Source organism: Moschus berezovskii, chromosome 14 (assembly GCF_049115385.1).
Source record: "Moschus berezovskii isolate FMDL1 chromosome 14, NW_MosBer_1.0, whole genome shotgun sequence".
In the NCBI taxonomy this organism is placed as follows: Eukaryota; Metazoa; Chordata; class Mammalia; order Artiodactyla; family Moschidae; genus Moschus; species Moschus berezovskii.
Genome location: NC_142473.1, coordinates 80,748,442 through 80,764,759, shown reverse-complemented (window position 1 = coordinate 80,764,759; position 16,318 = coordinate 80,748,442). Strand labels below are relative to the sequence as shown.

The 16,318-nt window shown below is 49.5% G+C and overlaps 1 protein-coding gene across 8 annotated transcripts in view; it reads left to right on the top strand.

The window, feature by feature from the left end:
* The window catches only part of AMBRA1 (autophagy and beclin 1 regulator 1), a 176,588-nt gene that overhangs the window by 147,358 nt on the left and 12,912 nt on the right, over positions 1–16,318 (top strand). For all 8 annotated transcript variants that reach the window (XM_088843287.1, XM_055423953.2, XM_055423955.2 and 5 more), the window contains one exon: positions 12,777–12,916. In XM_088843287.1, the coding sequence (XP_088699413.1) occupies positions 12,777–12,916 (140 nt within the window). The remainder of the gene's footprint in view (positions 1–12,776; positions 12,917–16,318) is intronic.

The window sequence follows — 16,318 nt, the reverse complement described above, 5'->3', positions numbered from 1 at the left end:
AGCTTGAGACCTGTAGTCTGGAGATACGAAAAGAACCCAGTGAAATGTTTATGAGTGGTTTTTTGGGTTGTTTTTTTTTTTTTTTTAAATTTTTGAGGAGGCAGGCTATAGAATGACATAGTTAGTATACTATGAAATGTTCCTCTCCTGAGGTTGTAATCACAGTGGAAGGTGTGGACTCTGTGGGGCAGCCATGCCCTTAACTGTCCCGTCCGTTTCACCAGCAGGGAAAGGTGGCGTTTTAGGACCTGCCCTTGTCTAAAGCCGTCCTCTGTGTATTGCCATAAAAGCCTCTGGGCTTCATGGGGTTAGTGTCCTCCTGGACTCAACCAGTCTAGCTTCTGGCTGAGATCCCCACATCCCACGGGGGCTCATTTGGCCAGGGTTTTGTCGTGGGGAGTTGAGCACTTGAACGGTTCTCTGATTAGATGGTACTGAAGCTCTGTCTCGAGCTCAGAACCTGTGAGTCCCCTAGCACTGTGTGCTGTGCCACTGAGAGTTTATGCTCTTGCTTGTGTGTTGTTCCGTGTTTTCTTTAGCTGTGTGGTGTGTCTGTTTCATCCACCCGGTTAGGTGCAGTGTCAGCTCCGTGGGGGCGTCCCCCAGGGCCTCCTATTTAGTGCCACACATGCAGATGCTTGTGGAGCTCAGGCTGGAATCTGAAGCACTGGTTTAAAGAAAAATCCTAAAGATAGGACCCATGATACACAAAGCAGCAGAAAGCAGGTGACCAGGTGTGGTATCTCCAGCCTCTTCTTCCTCCAGTTTTTTAGAGGGAAGAAGCCCTACTCTGCTGAGCCACTTTCCAAGCCCCTGGAATGAATAAGGCCTTCTCCTGCGTGGGTGCCTTTACCTGGAGTGCCCTCTCCTCCCCGAAACCCAGCTGCATGCAGGCTGCTTCCTTGCTGTGGAATCTTCTAAACAGGGTTGATCACTCCCCTGTATGGAGCACACTGTCTGTGTTAACACTCGACACACCAAACTGCCGTTCCATATCTCCATGTCATTCTCCTCTGTTGGCCCAGGAGCTCCTTGAGAATAGACACCCCATCTGTTTTGTCTTTGTGAAATCCAAGTACCTAATAAGGAACCTGATATTTAAGAGAAGCTGATGGGATAAAAGAGAATCTTAAGAAAAGCATCCTTATCATTTCCAGCTTGTCACTGGCAGGACCAGTGAAGGGTGACTTCATGTGCCACCATGCCTCTGGCAAGGGTAGAAATGAGGCATTTTCTGCTCTTGACATCATAATGACAGGAAGGTTCTGATTCTTGAATTCCATGTGACTGGAAATGGTTGACATTGAGTGATTGGGAGGGGACTTCGCAGGAAGTTCATCAAGCCTGTTTTCTTACCTAGAGAAATGAGGATGGAAGGTGAACTTTAAGTATTCTTTTGTTAAGCAGATTTGGTTGGTAAAAGTACCTGGCGTCTGCTTTTCACCACCTAGAGTCTTGGTCCTTGCTGTTCTTCTTACCCTACGGAATAATGATTTCTAATCATTAAGAGACAGGAGCAGTAATGGACATCTCGAGCCTCCAGAAGTCAGGGCTCCTGCCCAACTTTTGGGCACAGCCTGCCATCCTAGCAAGGTTCCTCTCTTCCATAAGTAGCCAGAAACACCTGGCTGAAGGCAGACAGCTCCAGGGTGGAAGCCAAGATGCTGTCACAGATGGGGCCCGCCGCGGAGGGGGTGCCGCTGAAGTCTGCTGTGGAGATGAGGGCCTTAGGGCACCCTGCCAGCTGCTGCGTGCATGACAGCAAGAACTGCCTGTCAGGCCTCCCAGGCTTGTCAGGCTTCTGATTCTCAACAGGCCCTACCTGCTGCTTAGCAGGGGCTTCCCAGGTGATTCAGTGTTAAAGAATCCACCCACCCATGCAGGAGACGTGGGTTCGATGCCTGGGTTAGGAAACTCCCCAGAGTAGGAAATGGCAGTGCACTCCAGAATTCTTGCCTGGAAAATTCCGTAGACAGGGGAGCCTGGTGGGCTACAGTCCATGGGGTCGCAAAAGAGTTGGACACGACTGAGGACGCCCACACCGCTTAGGAAAGGAGCTGAGTAATTTGAAAGCTCTCGTTTGGGAAGTGTTTCCCTCACACAGGAGGCAGGATCTGGGCTTCTCAGCAAGGTTTCTGCTCACCCTGTGTCCACCCAGCCTGATGTTAAACTCCCATGCTACAGAAAGGCTTCTGGTTTTCCAGGTCTTGGTTGCCCCTTACATCCGAGGGCACCAAAGCACTCAGCATGTGTCCCTGAATTCAGTCCCTGGTGGGAGGGAAGACACTAGCTTTTGGGATAGCTGTCCTCTACCACCATTTAAGGCAAGAAGTGCCATTTTTGTCTGAGAACAGGGAGCAAGGGTTTAATGGGCCAGTAGAGCCTCTCCCTCTTTGCACAGGTAAGTGTAGATGGGTGTCTCCATCCATCATGTCAGGCTCTGTCCATGAAGGGACTGTGGATCCTGGGCCTGTCCTGGAGCTCCTCTATCACGTCCCCCTTCTCCGTGGTGTTAGCTCTTGGAATTCACTGTGCTAACGTTGAGAGGTGAAATTGTTGGGCCAACAGATGTTCCTAGGAGAATATTCCAAAAAGCATTGACTTATTTTAATTCCCACTGAGGGGCCCTCTCCCCAAGAGATGATCCCTTACCCATTCCCATATGAAAACTGTGAAAATGAATTGCTAATTGCTCTTAGCCTGGGTGCACTTATTAACAGCAGTTCTTCAGACCTGTGGATCACTGCTTCTCAGACTGTGCTCCTTGGACAACCTGCATTAGGATGCACGGGGTCCTGGTTAAAATGCAGGCTCTACTTCAGACCTAAAGTCAATAAGAGTTGGGTGGGGAGGGGACCCGGTATTTGTATCTGTCACGCAAGCTTCCAAATGATCTCATTTGCACTTGAGTTTGGGAACTGCTGTTCGTAATGCCTGCTTTCTTCGTTTTGGGTTTCTGCCCTCAGCCTCTTCAGCGAGGCAGAGACCGTCTCAGGTCCACTTCTCATTGCGGTTTCATGTATGGCGCTTTAATCCTTTGCCGATTTGGTTGCAGGCACAGTGGCGTTTGTGTTCTGTTTCCTATCAGACTCTTAGCTTTTTGGCTGTCCGTGCTTCACCTCCCATCTTTTCTCAGCTATAATTGCTTTCCAGGGTTCTCCCTTGAATATCTTCATGTGCCGAATTCTTTTCTTCCCCATGTTGAGTTTATTATCCTTGTTTCTAGGATCTAGGGTCCTCAGATATTTGTCTTCTCTGCTTAATAAGGCTAGGCTTAGTCTTCCCAATTTTAGTATAATTGGGAAATCAGGAGAAATAAGACTGGATGCCTATCTTGTATCTGCCTTCCCTCTGTCCGTACTGGGCCCCTCCAGACTGGATATGCTGCTGTCCAGGCCTCAGGGCCTCACTTGCTGCCTGACTCCCTCACACTTGCTCCACTAGGGCTTTTTGTTAATTTCTGTTTTGTTTCTAAGTTGGACATTTAGGGATTGCCATGCTGAAGTTTTGCTGAATTCTCAAAACACTAAACTGCCTGAGTTCCCTCTCTGCTTTCATTTCCTAATTGGAACAAAGCACAATATTGTAACTGAAAACAGCAATTAATTTTCTAAAATTGTGGCAACTTGCACAGTGTAATAACTTTGGTTGTAACCAAGTGAAAGCATAAAATAACAAAAATATAAAATTACTAATGAAACCAGAAATAGTCATATAGCAAACTGTTCTTCCAGTTTGTATGGGTAACAAGTGCTGTTTTACCTCAGAATGGGGGCAAAAGTCAGTGGTTGGGGGATTGGGAGGCAGTGCTAGGGCAGTTTGAGCTAGAAAGCAAGAATACATTTCGTGGTTTCCACACAGGAATTAACAGGTGTTATGCTTCTTCTCCCAGATGCATAGACTAGCCCCTCCCCACAGCAGGTGGGGGTTGTAGGCATGTAAGTGGTTTAATAAGAACTGACAGGGCTTCTCATCCCATAATCCCTGCTTATCCTAGAGGCACTGGCCACTTGATTCTCCACAGTGCTGGTTTGCTTTTCTCTCTCTGGTCATTTTTTTGGGGGGCGGGGGGTACGGCAGAAGTGATGGGACAAGGGACTTGAGTGGGAGAAGCAAACCCTGGGACGGAGAGCAGCTTAGCTCTCCTTTCTCCCTGAAACAGCATCATGCTCTGTAAGGCAAAGCCGCCAATAACTTAAGGGCCAATTTTATTGCAAGCTTTTTCTTTGTGGCTATGTGGTGAATCTGTATTCAAGGGTTGAGCATCCATTACCCAGACAGATGGTTAGTTTGGAGGGGGTGTTGGGAAGAGAGCCTGCCCTTCCGTCCCTCCCTTCACCCCCACCTCTCTCTCTCTTCCCCCTGCTTCTCCCCTACTCACCGCCTTCCTCTCTGCTCTCCCACTGCCCCACACCCCTTCTTGACCCTGAGAGTTCTGCTCTTCTGTGCTGGGCTATCCCCTGCTGTCCCCTCTCCCTCGAGCACTCCAGCTCCACACAAATGCATCCCCCAGGACTTTCCTGGTGGTCCAGTGGTGTAGACTCCATGCTTCTACTGCAGGGGGCTTTGGAACTAAGATCCCACATGCCTCAGGGTGTCACCAAGAAAAAAAAAATGCACCCCCCTCGTTCTCAGTAGTTCCTAGGCAGCAGGAAAGGAGGGCAGGCTTTTTAGACCTGCAACCGACTCACCTCTAACTGGCCAGTAGGTCTTGGTGTGTATCCCCAGGACTGAGTCCGCATCATCAGGGAACTTAACAGAAGCGCAGCTTCTCAGCCCCATCCCAGACCTACTGAATCCGAAGCTCTGAGGGTGGAGCCCAGCCATCCTTGTTTTAGCAAGCCCTCCCGCTGAGGTTGAGAGCCAGCCGCCGGTTGCAGGTTCTGGTTAGCCCTGTCAGTTTAGTTTTGTTCTCTTCTCTCTCGCTTCACTTTGTCTCTCACTGTCTCTGAACCGCGTCTGCTTTATTTCTGTGGCTCTTTTAGCCAGATCTCTCAAATACTGTCAAGAAGTTGAAAATTTGATTAGGACCTCCTCCCCTCAGCATTTCTGGATCCTGCTGGCGTCCAAGTGATGGCACTTTAAGGACTAAGGCTGTGGGGCCTTCTTCCCAGTTCTAATTAAGATCCTTTCCTGCCCACAGTTGACTTCACTCAGGTCCATGCCTGTTGGCCTATGTGCTATACGGAGATTCTTAGGCTCATAAAGTGAGAAGCAGCAGCTTTATCTTTCTGAGACCTTCCCCATCTAAAGGAGTAGTTCCTGAGTTCCTTTTCCCAACATTCAACTCACTGTTGTCCTTGGATGGGTGATGCCACTATGATACCCACTAATGGTTATCTCAGTGTCACCTTGGTCATAGAGGAACATTAGTTGGCTTGGTTTCACACCATTTCATAGCCATCTTCACAGAACAGCCTAGGGATGACTGATGATAATGATTCTTACCATAGGGTCATTAAAACGAACCACAGAAAAGACTTGGTGTCCAGAGTACTCAAATCAGTCATAAGCAAAATGGGGCTGAGACCCTGGGTCAGGATGGGTGGCCAGTGCTCTCAGCACTTGACCAGCGCTATGTAACTAACATCTATAGGCTCTTTTGGCCTGTCCTTGCTCCAGTCTTCAATGTATACTCTTTACCATGGCTTCCTCCTTGCCCTGAATTTAGCCTGTGATCACATCCAATCATCTGCACTTACTTAGATTCTAAAAGCCCGATATTCAGATGTGACCTATAACTCTAGTTCAATCCAGAGTATTCTCCAGAAATCTTAAAGAGAACTGAGCCTCTTCTTAATCTTGTCTGGCCTTGGGAGTGGCAGACACCGAAAATAAAGAGATTTTATTTTTGTATCCTGGAAGGGTACTATTTCTTCAAGGAGAGATGGGGATAAAAGAGAGACAGCTTTGTTGTCAGAAATGATTTACTCCTTCCTAAGATTTTTGTCCTCATTAATTTTCTTAAAGCTACTTGTCAGTTGATTAAAAGCCGCTTCCGCTGCAATTATCTTAAAGTTGACTTCAGAGATGTGGTTGCAAAGCATCCATCCTCAGAAAGTTCCTTTCTTCAGCATGTCATAGGAAAGGGGGGGGGGATGGGAGAAGTCAGGGGTGTCTCTGATGTGATTTGTCAGTGTAGGGAGGGGGCAAGATAAAAAAAAATTAAAAATAACGTTAGAGCTGCAATCAAAGCCATTCGTTTAGGCGAATTTTTTCCATGACAGATTCCTTCGATTTTGACAGTTTTTTTTTCCCCCTCCATGACTTCTTAGTAGAGCATAGCCTGTGCTGCATTTTATTCTTTTCACTCAAAATCTTACTGAGCCCCTGCCCTGGGCCAGATACTTGGGTCTGGGAGTACAGTGAGCAGAATGGATCTGGTGCCTGCTGTCCTGGCCCACACACGCTCGACGTCTGGCTTCTTATTGGCCTTTTCACTGCGGCATCCCCAGCCTTCCCTGTGCCCGGCACCCGAGAGGCACTCCACGTTCATTCTGGGAAACGACGTGGCTCTGCAGTCTTGTGTGCCGCGTGTGCCCTGTGCATACGTGAACACACACCCCTACCCACTGGCACCATTGGTGCACCTGGCATGTGCCTCATGAGATGGTAATCGAACATAAGCGTTAGATGTAACCCTCGTGCAAATGGGGTGTCTTGCTGCCCTCCACAGATCTGCCCAGCTGCAGCGAGTCTCTCAGGGCTATAGTCCCAGCCCTGAGACATGCTGAGAGGTTCCCAGTGGATGTTTCGGAAGTGAAAGGTGAACCATTTTGTTTTTTTAAGAATTGGTTGGAGAACCAACTTTTCCATTTCTAGAAGTCGAAAGTATTTTAACATTACCCCCGTCTTGAACTTTCTTCTTTCAAAAAAGTATGGCTCAAGTGAAATAGATGAGGGCTTCCCTGGTGGCTCAGTGATTAAAGAATCCACCTGCAGGGCAGGAGATGCAAGAGACACAGGTTTGATCCCTGGGTTGGAAAGATCCCCTGGAGGAGGGCAGTGGCAATCCACTCCAGTATTCTCACCTAGAGAATCCCATGGACAGAGGAGCCTGGCAGGCTGTGGTCCATAGGGTCGCAAACTTAGCAAAGTATATGAATATATTTGAAAGACTCCCTTATCTAAGCTGAACGTCTAGAACAGCTGTGCATTTGGCCATTTCCTTTGAGATTTAGAAAACTGAAGAAAGTTTTTAAGCACTTGTGCTGTGCACAGAGGCATGGGCACAGGAGGCAGTGATTCTGTAACTTCTGGAAGCTCCAGGAGTCCCGCGCGCCTTGGCATTCAGTTCAGCACAAAACGGGATCCCTCAGCCGAAGTCATCTCTGTGCTTCAGTCCTAATGGCGAGAGATGGTCTTTGGAAAGCATCAGGCCGACCAAAAAAGAAAACTCTTGTTCTCTGACTGTCCTTGGGATCCCTTTGAGAGGAACAGGTGAATAAGACAATAAGACCTACAGACTTTGTAGGTCTCACAAATCACAGGAAATTGGCTGGAAATGACTTCAAGGCACCAGGTTATCAGGAGCAGAAGAGGGCAACAGGTTCCCAATAGTTAAGAAAAGGAGCTGTTTGCACTTCTTTCTTGCTAGGAGAGCTTTGGTTTAAACACGGGTGATCTAGGAGATTTGTTCCTGCTTCAGCTGAGTAAAGAGTAAAGACTTGGTATTCTGATTTTTATTCTTAAATAACCACTTCAAAACCAATATTCTATGAGTTCTAAACTCCAAAGTAGTATATAAAGAAGGCTTGGAGACAGCCAAAGAAATGAAAGTTTCTGAAAAGCAGTCAGATTTTCCTAGGGATGAAGAAACTTCAATAAATACATGCGTCTAAAGCACATCAGCCAGAGAAGGCAATGGTACCCCACTCCAGTACTCTTGCCTGGAAAATCCCATGGATGGAGGAGCCTGGTAGGCTGTGGTCCATGGGGTTGCTAAGAGTCGGACTTGACTGAGCGACTTCACTTTCACTTTTCACCTTCATGCATTGGAGAAGGAAATGGCAACCCACTGCAGTGTTCTTGCCTGGAGAATCCCAGGGGCAGGGGAGCCTGGTGGGCTGACGTCTGTGGGGTCGCACAGAGTCGGACATGACTGAAGTGACTTAGCAGCAGCAGCAAAGCAAATCAGCAGCCCAGCAGAGAGAACAGGTGACTGTAGCATCCCTCCCCCAGCCTCCTCTGGGATATGTGCATTTCTCAGCCTGTGACAAGATGTGTAGCCATTTCCATTGAAAAGGTCAGCTGTCTCTTAGCATCTGCTTTCCATTGATTTTTCTTCCACTTCCCAGAGAGTTAATTCTCTTCTAGGAACCCTCTCTAAGAGCTTAAAGCCGTCCTTGATTCCCGTCGCCACCCAGAAGGCATTTCTCCTCCTCACAGTTCTTTCTTCCCCAGAGCCCCTTTGGCTTGGTTACTCCTCCCATGGCCTCGGCCGTGGTTTCCGGTTGTCCCTTTCCTTCAAGCAGCCTTCACTGTCTTAGTTAAAGACAAGGGCAACCTGCCGGCAGTTCTTGACCTCTTGCCCTCTTGCCGCTGTGTCATGGTCCCGCTTTCAGGATGGTGAGATTCCCAAATATAAGCAAGATAAGCGCAGAGTTCTGTTCTTGGCTGATCTGAGCAGTGCAGTTTGCTGCTTGGGCTAATGGTTTGAGCTTTGTTGACACGCAGTGGAAAAGAAAGCATCTTGTTGAGGGCGGCAATTCATTTTTCCTCTAAATTTTAAAAGGATGAAGAGGAAGTTTCCCCATGATGTTCCTCTGGCTGCGTCTCGTTCTTTTCCTGTCTGTCTTTGAAGAAGAAACAGAACCCTTTTAGTGTTGATCCAGGAACTGTTTCCTTTTGTTCCTACTTCCTGTTAGTTAAGAGGGTTTGAGGGATGGAAAGGTGAGTGGTACAAGAGATCGTCTTGGGCCCCAGGAGTAGAAGAATCCTTGTCTTCTCCTACTCCCTCAGAACTATAACGATCCTGGCGACCTGACTCATCCCCTATTGACATGCTGAGACTGCACTGACTGAAATATGTGTTCCTTCTGGCTTATTGATTCCAATTCTGTTCATAGATGTTAGACAGAAATGAGAACAGCCTCCTTGGGGAGGTGAGGGGGTCCTCTCAGTATTTGTCGTCTAGCAGGGAACAGCTGCAGCGGAGACAGGTTAAAACCAGGGCTCTGCAAACATGACCCGGCAGCTGGGTTTCATGTCCAGCTCCCCAGAGGGACCCCAGGACCTGATCCTCCTCCTCCAGTATGTAATGGAAGTCGGTGTTGTAGCTTGTTTTTCGTCAGAGACGGGGAGGAATTTTTGGCAGGCCCCCGCTTTGTCCTTAACATCCAGCAGGGAGTTTCCGGACACCTGACTAATGTTAAGGAAGGCTCTACTGGAGATATATTTGGGGTGCCTTAAAATAAAGGCCAGAGCTTCCTTTGTGCTGTCTCGAGTCCTCTCTCTTGTTGGTGCGGTGGACTTCGGGTTTGCAGAGCTAGTGCCAAGCCCTGTTGGAAGTGTGGGAGGAGAACCCACAGATCACCCAGCCACAGGATTGGAAAGACTGATGGCTGGAACCATAAATGATCTGGGAGTAGCCAGAGCCACCCAACCATCTGTCAGCATTGGGGGACTTGCTGTCCAGGTATTCAGTTATCTGTGGGACTGATTGTGAGGAGTCGTCCTCCGTCCTTGAGACGCTTTGTGCTGTTAAACTGCATCCAGAGAAAGGAATGGAAACCCCGCCTCTGGATGGCTTTCCGCACAGAACAGAGACTCAGTCCTTGAGGGTCCTTTAGTTCCAGGCATGTGTTAGATAGGAGCGCTGGATCCGACGGCCACTCAGAACCTGTACAGCAGGGATCCTGCCCCTCTCTGCCCTCACCTCCCTCCTTCCCATCCCCACATTAGAGTGTGATAAGTAAGCAAGTGCTTATCAGGAATTCTCGAGGCTGCTGATCTTCACATGGCATTTTCTGGCTTCCTGCCACAAAGCAGGATTTAGCCTAATACCCAGATGCTGGAGGAGATGGGCTCTTGGGAACTGCCCTTTCAGCACTGTTTAAGGACTTGGGGAGGCGGATGTGCCATAGCCAGAGGACAAATTGACGCCCCATGACTCCTACAGCCGTGGAGGTTGTGAACAGCCGTGCGGCAGGATCTTGGGGTCTCAGCCTGTAATTACTTCTCTCCAATGGCTCTGACCTTGTCACGCCTAAGCTGGGTCACCCATCATACTGGCTTCTTGAGAGTTTTGTCCCCAAAGCAAGTTCCTGTACTTGAAAGCAATTTGATAGTATTTGCTTGTTAATCCCTCTGCAGTAGCAGACCATAAAAGCTAAATTTGTGACATGTGAGGTGTTTGTTTGCTTCTTTCTTAGGAACATTTCTAGAAAAGAGTCCCCTTATTCTTATGAGCCCTCGGTCAAAACACTAGCACGACCTTAAAGCATTTGATTTCCGAACCATATTGTCCCCCTTCTTGCAAGACCAGTTTCCCTGGCCCTTCTGTCCCATTGCCTGCGGTAATGAATTGTTATGATTTTAGGGGAGACTCTTGTGAGGTCCATTAGAGCTGCCACAGGTGATAAATGAAGTTTCCCTCATCCAGCCACTGAAATGAACACACATCCCTTCTGAACTCTGGGTGTATCCCCACCGTAAATCATCTGACCTTTGGAGAAGGAAACTTGAACGCTTTAAGAGATCCCAGCCACAGTCACCTGATGACAACCTCTGTGTCCTTTGGGTTTGTGCACTGAGTCATATTTAACCAGAGAGCCAATAGGGTGGACGGAAACTATGGATTATCTTTCGCGAAAGGGAAGACCTCTGTGAGAAAGGATGAGGGCACCACACCCATCCCTTGACTTGAAGGAGAAGAGTTGCTTAAGTGCAAAGGGCAGAATGCTGGCCCTGCCATCACATGGACAGTCAACCAGTGAGGCTGGTGGAGAGGAGTAGCCATGAATTCCTTCCTGGCTCCTACCAGACATGTACGTGTGAGGAAGAGATTACCCAAAGGTAATGGCTCGTTTAGAAATTCAGACTCCACTGGGTCCTTTTTCAGTAGTTGCCTCAGACCAAACAAACATTTCAGGAACCCTGGTTAATGCTTATATCTGGAGTTAAGTGAGGTAAGGAGGGCATAGAAGGTTCTTAATGCAGCAGCAGCCACAGGGCAGCCGGTCTTAGGCCCCAAACTAGAGCTGGTTCCTCGTCTGTTACAAACCCACTTGACCTCAGGACCGCAGCAGTGCCGTTCCAGCAGCGTGCTACTAGCTGCCCAGGCACATTCCTCAGCACCACAGAATCGGAGAATGTTTACAGTGGGGTTCTGTGTGTGTGTGTCATACCTCAAGCGCACATGCCACTGGACTGTCCTGTCTAGATACCTTTCAGATAGATACCCAAGGCACATGAACACATGTTCCCAAATGCAGGGCTTCTTATCATTGGATTTCTGTAAATGGTGTGGACCCTTAGCTCAGTATTTAACTTTTTGTGAGAGTGGCGTCTCTCATCAGGATAATAAGAAAAGCGATTACTATTATACCGCCCTAAATTCATTTTTAATATCACTTTCTAAATCATGCTGTCCTTTGTTCTCTCATTTTTCCCCCTTCCGTCAACCCTTAGCGACAGGTGAAGGCAGATGAAGTTCATCCTTATTTTATAAAAGAGGCTAAAAGAGAAAACTTTTTATCGACTAAAACTCTAGTGTATGAATTCTCAGTTTCATGTCTTTTTCATAGGCCGTGATGACTTTTTTTTGAAAAGCCCCAGATGCTGGTTCCTGGAAATATTGTAATAACCAGAGTTACCATTTCTGAGCCTGCGCCAGGCATTTTATATACATCGTTTCTCTTCGTCTGCCCCATTATTTGAGTGGTGGTGCTATCTGTGTTGAAACGGAGATCCAGAGACATTGTTAATGCAGTGATGTCAGGACTCAGACCCAGGTCTTTCTAACTCTAAAATGTTGCCCTTCACTCTTCCACTGCCCAGCCCCGGTCTCTGTCTGAAGTTGATTCTGGAACATTGTGTCTATCAGTAGCCAGATCTCACCTTCAGCCCAAGCTGAGACAGAGCTAAGCTTTCCCCTGAGAAAATAGTAGCTTTGGAAAGATGTAGACCGATGAAAGGAGATTCCCTTTGAGAACCCGTCTGTTTAATGGTGATTTTATATACGCTAGAAAGAACTCGTGTACCTGTGTTTTCAAGAGTTCCCTCTGCCTTGCTTCCTACATCTTACTGCACCTTTTCATTTTCCTTAAGAATAGCAGTTTTAACGTTGCTCTTAATTAGATGAATTAAGAATGTTCTCTGATGTTATCACCCCCTCCCGCCCCCCCATCACCTTCAGTTCCCCACTGCCGTGAGAGTGCTGTGGTTTCCATGGTAACGGGATTACCAGGGGAGCTTGGCTCTCCCTAGTTTGTCTGGTCAGAGCAAAGTTCGGGGCAATGCTTCCTGGTGTGCTGGGCTCTCCAGGGGGTTTAGTGAATGCGATGAAGTGAGACACGTTAGAGGCTGTGAGGTGAGCACAGAGAAGCTTCACGCAGAAAAGTCCACATATGCCCTGTGATTTCCTGACCAGACCTTAGCCCTCCCCTGTGCGTCCCCAGGCTCTCAGATACATCCCCAGTCTAACCATTTCCTTTCTTCCCTCTGGGTAACTTGCTTCAGGCCATAGGAGGGACTTGGTTGCCCTGGATTGTGTTATTCTTGGTAACGGACTTTCTCCTCCCTTCTCTTTCCTCCCCTCTCTCTCCCCCGCCCAGAGAGTTTTCAACGTCCTTTACCCCATGCCTGCTGACCAGCGGAGACATGTCAGCATCAATTCTGCCCGGTGGCTGCCCGAGCCAGGGCTCGGCCTGGCCTACGGCACCAACAAAGGAGACCTGGTGATTTGCCGACCGGAGTGAGTGGCTGGAGGGAGCCGGGGGTGCGGGGGGGTGGGAGGGCATGCAGGGGGCGTCGGGCAGAGGCGTGCAGGGGGGCGTCCGGGCGGAGGACTGGGGTCGGCAGAGTTCACCTGCAGGTCTGGCTGGTGAGGTGCGGTCTTAATCCAAGCCTTGCTAGAGCCTGCCTCATTCTTGCCATCACTCCTTAAAGGGTCCTTTCTACCTTGGGAATGGTAGCTCTCCATTCCGGAAATCTTCGAAAGATTGGTGTAGTTACCAAGTGCTCTTAAATCTAAGGCAGTATTGTTCTTTTCTTTGTTTTCCCTTGTTCTCTGGTACCCTAGTGATAGTCAAGTTTCCCTGCAGGCAGAAGCATAGATATCAACGATTCTTTTCTAAACCCTTTTTGAAAAATTCAGCAGGTGGTCTTGGGTTTATGTAAATGCCATAGACCCTAACTTAAGAACTAAAACCCAGAGAATAGCGTTCAAGCCCTAATTTGCCAAAAGCCACTGGTCTCTGGCACCCTGGCTCTGTGTCCTGCCTGCTTTCCTTTCTGCTTGGGCCTCCATCTCTAACACTGAAGGCAGATTGAAAAGCTCCGTTTACAGTGAAAATGATCATTCGCTGGTCTTGATTGGAGGAGAGGGTGGGGAGGCGGCAGGTAACCAGAGCATTGCTGTCTTAACGTCCTTATGACACCTCCTTCCCCTCCTCTGGTTTTTTGGGGCGGAGAGGTCCATTCAGGCATCCTGTCACTCAGAGCCCTGGGAGTCCTCCAGGTCTGTCATCAGTTTCCAGAGCCAGCCAGGTGGGGAGACGCGAACTCCGTGCTTCAGTGCAGACCGGGCTGAGGGCTGCGTGGGCCACTGCAGGGATCCAGCCGATTAAGTGCCCCGTCTGCCTCCCGGCCCTCCCCCTTCGGTGTGGCCTGGGAGGGGAGCCTGCAGGTGCAGAGCAGGCGCAGCCTGGCTGGTCTGCTAGGGTCTCTGGCTGTTGGGCCTGTCCACGTTGCCTTTTGATTGGGCCCTTAGTGATTTTTCCTAAAATACGTGTTTGGGTCAGTTCTGGTGGTCCAGCGAGGGACAGGTGGCTGAGCCCTGGTCAGCCGAGCTAGGTCAGTGGCCCAGGAGAAAGAACATCTGCTTCTGACGAGAGCTCTTTGATCCCATCTAGAATTTTCAGAGCCCCTTCCACAGGGAGGTGGCCGGCTCAGCCCGACCTAGCCAGGCTGCGCCAGGCGCCGGAGGCTGCTTGGACTCCGTGACTGTGGAGCCAGCCCTTTGACGAGCTCCTGGTCGAGCCTTTCCAGAACACAGCCCGCCTCTTCACGACTGTGCCGCTGTTAATCCAGGCGCAGGATCTGTCCACTTTTGCCCTCCCCCAGCCTGTCCGTAGTCCTGAATCTGTCTGCCCTGAACGATTTTACCCTATGTGCCGCCTTTCCCCAGAGCACACGGCGCCGGTTGTATGATGCATCCTCCTTTGTTAGTCGTTCACGAGAGATCTCTAACAGGCATCTTTCCTGAAACTGGACAGGAGTTCTGGGTTGTGGTCTCCCTCTCACCAACCCTGTAGTCACGGGCCTTCCTTTCCCTCTTTCTGCAGGGGGTCCTTCTCAGCACTGCTGTCTTGTCTCTGGCTCCAGCTGCTCACCTTGTCCCACCCAGGCTCCCAGCCCCTTCCCTTGCAACAGTGGTCTGCTCTTAGCAGAGGCAGGCTCTCTACTCCCAGTTTGTCATGGCCCCACCGAGGCTTTTACATCTGAAACCCCAGCCTGCACACTTGGTGTGAGTCATGGACTCCTCAGCCAGACATGAAGCTGGCTTTGGCCTCTCTTTTCTCCCCATATGTCATCTTCAGCGTCCAGCATCTCCGCAAGCGGGAGCCATCTTGGGCTGCCTAGGGAGCTCTCTTGTTGTTTGTTGTTCTTTAGTCCCTCAGTCGTGCCTGACTCTCTGCGACCCCACCAACTGTAGCTCGCCAGGCTCCTCCGTCCACAGGATTCTCTCGGCAAGAATACTGGAGTGGCTCACTATTTTCTCCTCCAGGAGATCTTCCCAACTTAGGGGTTGAACCCGTGACTCCTGTATTGCAGGCAGATTCTTCACCGCTGAGCCACCAGGGAGGCCTGGGGAGCTCTCTTCCTACCAGCAAGTCAAGTCTCCTTCGTGACAGGAGAGCAGTGATGTCTGACAAGACGAGCAGCGCCCCATCCCATGCCTAGTTGTGTTGGGCTCAGAGCGAGTTGAGCATGCCTTTTTGGTGGTGTTCTTTGCTCCTGATGTCTTGGGTCATGTGCGTCAGTGCCCCATACCTTAGGGCTGACATTTCAGGGTAAATTAAGACGGGCAAGACCAGGTCGTCCAAAGGCTCTCCAGGTCTCCGTCACCTTCATTTCTGTACTTTAGGCAGGAAGTACCATGAACAATATTCAGGTAAGGAAGTTAAGACCCACCTCAGGTCTCCTGGCGGATCAGTGACAGAATGAGGCCTCCTAAGTTTGCCATCCAGAACTCTTTCCTGTAGCTGATTCTTAACCTTTTTTCAGTCAAAAACTGGTGTAGAATTCCAACAAAAGCAACATACTCTCTTCCACAGAAAAATATACCACTTGCAGTTGTGTAACTCTCTTAAGACCTCAGGTGAAGAAAGCAGCTCCAGATCACCTTGAGGCGTTTAAGTGGGTCAGGTGACTGAGGCAGTGGGGGATGGGCGAGGATAACTTGAGACCATGCATGTCATTTTCTTTTTAATATTTTATGTATTTGGCTCCACTGGCCCTTCACTGTGGCACGTGAGATCCCTAGCTGTGATATGTGGGGTCTAGTTCCCTAACCAGGGATGGAACCGCAGCCCCCTGTGTTGGGAGCAGGAGTCATAGCCACTGGACCACCAGGGAATGCACATCTTTTGAACGCACTCTGAGTGGTCTCCGGCCCAGGATGAGGAGAACAAATAGGAAAGTAGAAGCCCAGCGTTGTCACCTGCTGCCTGGCCTCGCGTGACACAGCTCCTGGCACCCCTGTTCCCAAGGGCACACCAGCCAGCCAACTGGGCCAGGATGACCGCCCTCGCTCCAAAACAGGTGGTTGTCTGCCTTTGTCTCAGGCTCAGGCAGCTGCACCACATTTTGTGCTTTCAGTCCTGTTCTTGATTTCTCCTCCATTGTTTTAGCCTCGACACGCTCACCAAGCACAAAGACAGAGGTAACAAGCTTCTTCGGTATCTCTTGGTGGGTTTTAAAAACCCACTTGAAAGTAGGCGAAAAAAGCCTCAGGAAACACTCCGCCTCTCCAGGCGCAGCAGTTCCTAGGACGGGTGAGGAGACGAGCCACTGTCCCTCCAGCCTGTATACAAAGCCCTTACAGCGGCCGATAGCCCAGCTGCCCGCCCCCTCCTCCCCTTCCTAGCCGTGA